The sequence below is a fragment of the Atta colombica genome, unplaced genomic scaffold (assembly GCF_001594045.1).
Source record: "Atta colombica isolate Treedump-2 unplaced genomic scaffold, Acol1.0 scaffold174, whole genome shotgun sequence".
In the NCBI taxonomy this organism is placed as follows: Eukaryota; Metazoa; Arthropoda; class Insecta; order Hymenoptera; family Formicidae; genus Atta; species Atta colombica.
This window is the reverse complement of record NW_017259265.1, coordinates 230771-240255: the sequence shown is the minus strand read 5'-3', so window position 1 is coordinate 240255 and position 9485 is coordinate 230771. Positions and strand designations below refer to the sequence as shown.

The 9485-nt window shown below is 33.8% G+C and overlaps 1 protein-coding gene across 1 annotated transcript in view; it reads left to right on the top strand.

The window, feature by feature from the left end:
• Positions 1–527, top strand: part of LOC108686313 (mitochondrial fission process protein 1) — a 1009-nt gene extending 482 nt beyond the window's left edge. The window contains exons 2-3 of the mRNA XM_018191559.1: positions 24–151; positions 228–527. Coding sequence (XP_018047048.1) covers positions 24–151; positions 228–527 — 428 coding nt within the window. The remainder of the gene's footprint in view (positions 1–23; positions 152–227) is intronic.
• Positions 528–9485: the final 8958 nt, after the last annotated feature.

The window sequence follows — 9485 nt, the reverse complement described above, 5'->3', positions numbered from 1 at the left end:
ATACTAACAAGATTTTTTTCTAGGTTATGCAAATGAAGTTGGAGAAGCATTTAGAAGTCTCGTGCCTAAGTCTATTGTATGGTCCAGTTATGTATTATCGAGTGGATATGTTCTCGCAGATACTGTACACAAGGGTGCAAAAGTTTACCAAGTATTGCAAGAAAATTTTAATTTAATGGAACAGAAATAATTATGGATCACTTAACGACTTTAATTGATTATTATAGGAGGATGCTACTCCACAAAAAATCAAAAATGTTCTATTATCTACATCAGACACTTTGTTATGGCAGGCATTCGCGTCGGTGATAGTTCCTGGTTTCACTATAAATAGAATTTGCGCGGCAGTTCAGTTCGCACAAAGAAAAAGTATAAGAGTAGTTTGGAAGACGCCTTGGATCTCTACGCTTATTGGTTTGGTATCTATTCCTTTCATAATACATCCTATTGATCATACTGTGGAGGGAGCAATGGATGTTACTTATAGAAAATGGACAGGATATCATCCAAAAGGGGCTTCTATGTGATATAAAACATGAATAACAATATGTATATATTCGTTAATTATAGTAACAAGAGAGGTCGTATTTACAAGCAAGTTACAATATATTAATAAATATATTACAGAATTTATTCCATTTTTACGTAAAATAATTAAAAGATCTTATATTAATATGGTGAAAGAATAATAATCATATTTTTTATGATCTTTATTGTCTAAGGATAACGATGATCAAATTGGTACCTGAAAGTTTTTTTAAAATCACATGAAAATATAAATTAAAATTCTTTATAATATACGAGATAAGGAATACTTATAAGATATGAAATTTAAAAGAAGTTAAACTAAATTTGACATCTATTGAACCATGTCAGAGAAACGACCTCTCTTAGTTTAGAAACAGTACAGTATTACTGCCAAATATATTCTGAGATAGTACAACACAGTGCACTTAGAATATCTTACTGCTAATTGCAATAATATTAAATATTTTTGTTATAATGTACATATTATACAGCTACATTATATAGTTATTATATTATATAGCTGTATTATTCATATATGTGCATTAAGATTTTTAGCTGGCTTTCATGCCACAATTGTTAAACTATTGAATAAAATTACTGATTTAACATTCCCTATCTCGTAATCGTCATATACCTAAACCTATATGATTATTTTCGCTTTAATGCATCATTAGTATTTTTTACAATATATTGATTATTTTCTTTATTTTTCTTTCGTTATTATATCAAATGGAAAATTCAAAATAATCATTTGTTAAAAATAATTTACAAAGGAAGCAACGTGTCGACACGAAAGAAATTTATCGTCATGATATAAGAGGAATATTTAGTCAAGGTTCCGCGAAGTGAAGAAATGGTTTCGCAAGTTATGCATGGCGAAAGGTTCTACGCGGCTTCCACGGCGGTTAATAATGGCGCGATGTAGGGTAACACCCGTTTCATGAAAATGTATCATGCAAAAAATAATACCACATCATAGCGGCGTCATAATTATACGCAAGCAGCGCCGATTACGAGATTATTATCTGCTCGTACTACACAATTTCCCTCGCTATCGTGGCTAAATCTGAGGTCCACGCTCACGATAAATGCGATTGTAATCGATATACATTTTTTAACAGCGATTAGAGCGAGTTCCGTATTAAGACATCAATGGCACCGACTAAGTGTTTTCCCTAGAGTAATTTACGATTGTAGATAACGCCAAGAATTTTCCGCAAAAAATAAACGCAAGATACATTGACACGTATTCGTTTCGCGAAATTGAATTTCTAACATGCAGAATCGACAGAGAATTGAAGATTCTTTAGATTCTTTTATATCTTCCTTTATATTTCGTATCAATGACATTTTAGCAATGTTTTAAAATCATTTTTTAAGATCATTTTTTAATTTCTTTTGTAGGACAATTTCAAATGTACGCATAATTCTTTGGAGTTCTTTTAGATCCTTGTTTTTCCAATGACTATCTTTTTGAAGAAAGAATCGAATATAATTCATCATTATGGAAATTAAAATTAGTAAATTTTTCATAAATTTATATAACGTTTTTGATGACGCGTCATTCTTGAAACATATGTCATTTTTGTTATAATTATTTTATAATATTGTTTAAGTAATTCTATTTAAATAATTAACGTACTTGGTTTTTGTTTTATACAGATAGTTGATATAGTAAATAATGAAAAAATTACAATAAAATTGGCGAAATATTCAATATGCAAAATATATTTGAATCGAACCAATAAAGCGTAAACAATTAAATATTGAAGAATATTAAGTGAAAATGGACCGAGAGATTTAAACCAAATGAGTGAAGAAAGCCATTTTCGGTTAAAGTGGTTTTTTAGTGCTTAATAGTATTGTGTAATTTTTACAATTGTCAGTTTTATCAAATTACGCGCCATTTGTCGGTCTTAACTTTAGTTATACGCACTCTTTTTTCTACTCTTGATATACACTCGAGTCCTTGAGATCCCATCCATATTTGTTACGGTAACTTCCGTAAAAATAGACGTATTTCAATTTTTTTTTTCAATCAATAGAGAATTGATTGAAGGAATAAGTCCATAATGTGTAAAAAATCAATAAATTTAAGGGACTTCGAGATATATAAATCTATAGATTTAAAGAAAAAAAGAAAAGTTCAGAAACATGAAAAAAAATCTCAATTCAGCATATTACATTGAGATTTCTGAGATTCCAGTATGTATAGCTAGGATTAAAACAGTTTTAGGCTGTTTGTTATACGACAAATGTAATATCAGCCTAAAACTGTTTTAACTCTTAACTGAAAAAAAAGCTGGAGTACATAATATAAATTAAATTGACAAGCAATTTAATATTATTCATGCTAATAACTTGTCAATTTATTTTATACAAACTTATTTATACAAACTTATTTATTTATTTATTTATTTATTTATTAGCATCAATAATATTAAATTGCTTGTCAATTTAATGTGTAATATTGCGTACTTCAGCTTTAATTTAAAACTGTGTGTTTTTAAACTGATAAATAATCAGTTTGTTTGGATTGGAAAATTGTAAAAATTTACATAATATATTATTAGGAACTAAGACTCGCTTTGACGATATAATATGGATATCTTTTCATTAGCTCATTTAATTAAATATTATCTTAAATATCGAAACAATTAAATATCATTTAAAACATCAATAAAACAATTAAATATTGATAAAATAGTAATATACCTTCTCTATTCTTTTCATTTCTCATTGCGAATGAATAATTTACGATAATATCAGCTTCAGTGAATATCCTTGATGCATCGATATAACGAATCGATGATGAAATTTCGTTGTAACAACGAGGGATAAAATCACCAATCGTAACAAATATAATAGAGAATGATCGTATTTCGCGTTTGCTGGTACCTGTCACGATTACAGTTCAAAGAACAATACATGCCAATGATACGCGCCACTGTCCGCTCACTCGAGTATCGGCGTTTAAACTGATTTCGAAATCATTTCAGATCTTTTCTATTAGATATGTGTGATATCGCTGCACGCGTCGCATTATTACGATTTCTACGAATTCAAGATTGACGTATATACGCAACGTACGGCTGGGTATTTGTTTTCGCTCGCACGAAAATTGTTACAATGTAGAGCGTTGTGCGTAATTGCCTACGCAAGATCATTGTGCTACCATTTGAACGCGAACTGAAGCGAACCTTTGAGCAGGTCGGCAACGGCGCGTGTCGCTCTGCGTGTCGCATTATTTTTCTGATTACAAACTGCGGACGCTATAAACGTGAAACGTGATCGTTTTCCATTACATCCGATACATGATTAGAGATTGTCGGTTAGATGATCCATCGCTGTCGACTCGTTGCGTCGTATCGGAATTCTTTTCGAAGCAGGTATTACCGCGCAATTTTATCCACTTGGAATGAGAATCGAAAGGAAGAATGAAGGGAATGGGAGACTCTCGGTTTGAATGGAGAGTCGTGCATTACCGTCTCATCGCAACATTTAATTGCTTTTTTAACGCTTCGACTCTGATATAGCTCGAAGCTCGAACGTTCCGCTCGAAAGTTGTTTTGGTCGTAATTTTTTTTTTATTATTTCCGAAAGCGTGGAATAATACACGAATTGGAATGAAAAGTAACGAGAAGCTATACGGTGTATCGAGATTTATCAATAATACTCTTATCTCACTGATTTTGCGCGTTAAAGATGTACGATATTGAATATCGATCGTATATTTTTCGAATTGACCGGCTTGTCTCAATTAGATACATCAAATTGATCGCGTCGTGTCATATGATAGTAGAGTTGCTGACGTCGCTCTTGAATTTTTCAATCAGATAAATACCGTCAGTGCGGAAGAGATCAACTCCAAGATTGGACGATGTCGCGATGCATTGTATCCGAAAATACAATACGATTAGTTCCGCATGTTGACACTCGTTGATTACAAAATCTAATTTATTCTTTTTATTCTTTGAAATTTTACTCTAAAGTGAAAATTCTGTCATTCTTAAAAAAGAATTTTCAATCTTTAAGAGTGAAATTTCATTCTTTAGCGTGAAATAAAAAAGAATACATTTGTCGTATGACAAATTTTTCAAGCATATTAATTGGCTGCGATCGCAAGTCGTACATTTATTGCAACCATGATAATCATCCTGAAACATCTATATAAGCCTGTAACATCTATTTTTCAAAGAAATGCAGCGACATTTAACAACGAAGATACTGTTGGTGTAGTAGATGGAAGCTGTTTTCTTTTTAGAAAACACAGTTGACGCAAACGTCTATCCTTCTTGACAGTTAATGAGTAACAAAAATAGAATGACATGTCGACTGTGTCTCCTAAAAAAAAAGTTGGTGTAAAGTTGGCCGTGCGAGTTTCAAATTCTCTACTGCGATCCCTTAAATTCACATCAATTTAGAAGATATGTCGCGAGTGTTTCGAATCACACGTTCATGTTTTTTTTTATATGTACTCTCCCGTTGTGATATAATACGAAACGTTTCTATTAATGCTCCGTGAGTATCGGTCATCGTTTTAATCGCATTTTCACGAATGTTCAGTGTCAATGTTCTACGATTCCTATGAAGGAACGACAACGGAAGGACGTGAGAGGAGGAAGAATATCTCGAAAAGGCATCAGACGACAACAAAGCAGTGGCAAATGGTGAGTGATTGGTAACTTCATTTATTATTCATTACTGAGATTAATCGCTTCATTTATCTTTGCGATATGTTGAAAAAAAGTCTTTGAGTAAAAACGACACGAGCAGCGGGTTTCACATGCGATTGATTATAGGGAAATTTATGTTAAACGATCGTTTCTTCATAGTTTAAACTGTGTGAGTTTATATTAGCGCATTTCAGAGATAAAAAATTTAAAAATTATATAATTATATGTTAAATGCTTTTATTTGAAAATCTGGCTGGTTTTCTGGCCGTAAGATTAATTTTTTTATTTAAATTTTATTTAATTCTCTTTATTTAAATTTAAGAAATTTTATTTATTACTTTGACAAGATTTATTATTAATGTTTGATAATTGAAGAGGCAATAGAAATAAGTATGTGATATACATACATAATTCTCGTTATAAAATTTATTTAAATGTTTATTTTTTATTTTAATAGAGAAATTAATATCGATGTTCTTTTTCATAAGAAAAGTAAAAGAAATTAGAATGAACTTGCGATCACGCGAATTAAAAATCCGCTAACTGCCAATAAATTTTTCGTAATTCTGGCATGTAATACTCTTGAAACATTTATTATTCTTGTTATATTAGCCAAATAATTAAGTTATGTTGTTAAATTCGTTTCAAATTTATTATAAAAAATTAGATTCTTTAAAAGATCGTTAATTTATTTTAAGACTTTTGAAATATTTATCTTGTTACATTATTAGGATGAACTCAAGTTAAACTGTTAAATTTATTTTAAATTAACTTCACAAGAAGTTATCCTTTAAGAACAATAATAAATTTATTTTAAAATTTAATTTTATATAATTTTAAAATTATTAATTTTAACTCTTAGTACCTACAATTGAGTCATTCGTGTCACGCACATTTTTTTCCTTTGAAATATTAAGAATATCCGGATAAATAATGATCTCTATCCGTTCTAATTATTTTTACTACACAACTTTACAAATATTATTTAAAGATGTTAAAATATATAATAAAAATCACTTAATTTAATTTTTGTATACCTACAAAAGTGAAAATTAATTCTCGACATGAAAATTAATTCTCGACATGAACGACCCATCATGTGTAGTAAAGAATCGTAAAATCATTGCCTGTATTAAAAAAGTTAATTCTATTTAATTTTAAAATTATTTAAAAACAGTTTTGCGCGCAATTGTTTTTCTATTATTTCTTCATACATGCACATATTTTTTATTTTGTCAATATTCGTAAAGGAACTTCTCTATTCTTCGAACACATTTCTGTTTTTGAAACGGAACTACGAACTATCTTAAGACCTAATACAGCAGGATTCTTAAGCGCATGCGGTCGAGCTACTTGCTGGGCTCCTAATGACACGTCGCGTGTTCGATAATTAATAATTAACTTTACCTCTTCCCTCTCTATCCTTCTTCTCTCCCTTTCATTTGCGCCCTCCTCCCTCTCGCTCGCGCGGAATTACGCGGGCGCTTGAAGAATTTCAATGGCTATCGACGATAACGCACACCACGCCGGCTCGTAATCATATAATTCTAACTATGCGATTACGGGCGCCGCACGGCCGTAAATGAGGCGGCCAGCTCCGGCCAGTAAAGTTTTAGCCGCACTAATAACGCAGCCCTTACCATAAATACCCTCCAGGCGCGCAATTGCAATGAAGTCGTTCGTTCGTACGCTCGCGAACACGGTCGGACCGTAAATATTGTCTCGAATGGACAGAAGCCCATGATAATCCCTGCAATAAATAGTCGCTTACAGCCGCGTCTTAGAGCGGCCACGAATGGTCGAAAACGCACCTCTACCGTTTTCTTTTTCTCTCCATTGTTCTTCTCGCTTTCTTTCTATTAGATTACAATTATCATTTGTTCATTGTAATATCCATTTATTTAATACGACGCACGAATTGCAACAAAGTTTCATCCCTAATCGCGGTCCAGAAAAATCGTAGAAATATTTTGTTGTAAGATCGTAATTAATGGCTGCGTTCGGAATGTTGAACAATAAATGTTAAACAAGGACAGATGATGAATCCGAGGCATCGGAGGCTTCCGAGCGACGTTTCCAATCAATGTACAGCGATGTTGAAGTATCTACTTGCGTAACGGCAGTGCTGCTGAAACAGTGTATTTGCAAGGATAACGTGATGTACGTACATTGCTGCAAAGTCGCGGTAATGTCGCATAATGTAATATTTTCTAATGTGTTTTTTTTTATATGTTTGTTATTACGATATTACTGCAACCTGCTCTACTATATTTCTCCTGGGAATCAGGAAGTAGTTAAACGCAATGCCGCCTTCGGTGAAGTTTTTTTTAATTATAATACAATCTCCGAGTGCAGCCACCCGCTGTTACCGCGAAGTTAAATCGACTGATATTAAGAAGACGGATATTAAGTTCTGAATTCCGGCAGACTCTCTTTTACCCGAGGGATGCGACACACCCATTCACGCAGATGCATTTATATATCGTTGGCCATCGACATCGCCGCTAGCTTCCGGTCCAACAAAAACTAACAACGTGACGATGTTTTGGTTCCCGCCGTTACGAATTGACACCTTTAACCGGCGGGCGATTTTTCACGGAAACCCTTGATAATCTCACATTAACTTTTCGGTAGTCCGTCGCCCACGACCCTCGTAATAAGCCTAACTGGGCGCAACAATATAATTTATAGAGCTGCTTCTTTTTATGGCTAATTATGGCGAATTACGATCGTACGATAGAGGGCCCATTAAACTACCGCTGATCCTGATTAGGAAGAAGAAATGCGCGGGCGAAGCAAAGACGATGTGCGCTTTATCTCCAATTCGTGAAATATCTTTCGTGATGTAGCTCTGTACCGGGTGTCTCGCGACGTCTGCGTTCTGAATTTTAATTCTGTCACAATTTTTTAAACTTTTTTTAACGATTAAATTTCCTTGTAAGATTAAGGGAATAATAAATAAATGTATCAATAAAATATTTGTCTTTGATAAATGATTGAATCTTACGAATTGAGATTAAATCTTTATTTCACAGCAATGGAAATAATAAATTTTAATCTATTTAACAAACCATAGAGTTATTTTATTGTCAAACATTTTCGAAGTATTTAATTGAGAGACGAATACATTCACTCGTACTTCAATCTGTGAAGCGGGACTGTCACAGCAGCAGTAGCAGCATTCGGCCACTCGGTTAATGGCACGTGGAGTCCTTTAATCGATAGAAAGGAGTGCGTGTCGGTTAGATACTCGCACCCTATAACGTATTTCACGAACGTACCAGTGCCTGATGCATAATAAAAGAAGATGAAGAGAGATAAAAGAAGACGAAAATAGAGGATAAAATAAGCTAGGAAGATGGAAATGAAAGAAAGAGTATATAGAACAAGATGGAGGAAGTATAGAAGAGAGAACGACAATTGAAAGATACGCAGCATGAAGTAGAAAGAGGAGAAAACTGGAGAAGAGAAGCAGATCGACAAGAGAAGAGAAAAGAAAAAGAAATGATGACGGGGTAGATGCAGAAGGCAAGATGGAACAAGAAAAGGAGGATAGTGCGGACGACGAAGAAGGAAGCAGGAGTAAAGCGATGTATGAAAGAACAGGTACGATCGACAGGCAGAGGAGAATAAAGAAGTGACTGGAAAGAGAGGAAGAAAGGATGACGGATTGATAAAAGGAAGAAGTAAAGGCTGCAGTAGGAACGTAGAAGAAAGAGAAAAAAAGACAAAAGAAATTAACGGGGTTGATGCAAAAGACAGAAGGATGAAAATATGATACACCACGTCGAGTCATCAAGAACAACAAGCAAACATGTACTCGTTCCATTCATAAAGAAAAAGATGATATCGTGTTGAAAGGAGAAAGGTAGACCAAAAAAAAGCGATATAGATAGACTGATAGAATAGATACAGAAAACAGAGGAAGAGAATCATCAGCGATAGAAAATAAAAGAAAAGAATTAGCCGTAGATGTTCATGTATGTATATGAAAAGATAATGCAGGAAGAAGACAATGAACGGTATCTAGAAAGAAAGGTGGAGAGGTACGTAGATGCAGAAGAACAGATAGAACGGCAAGGTGGAAGCGATGGTGCAGCAAGCGAAGAGCGGGGTAGGAAGAGGTGCTTGAGGAGGAAAAGGAGAAGGAGGAGGAGGAAGAGGAGGAAGAGGAGGAGGAGGAGGAGGAGGAACACACTTCGCGGGCGCGAAAGGTAAAGATTCCCTGAAACCTGTGGCATTTCGCGAGACGGTCTACCCTCTCGTCTCCCGCGACGTTGT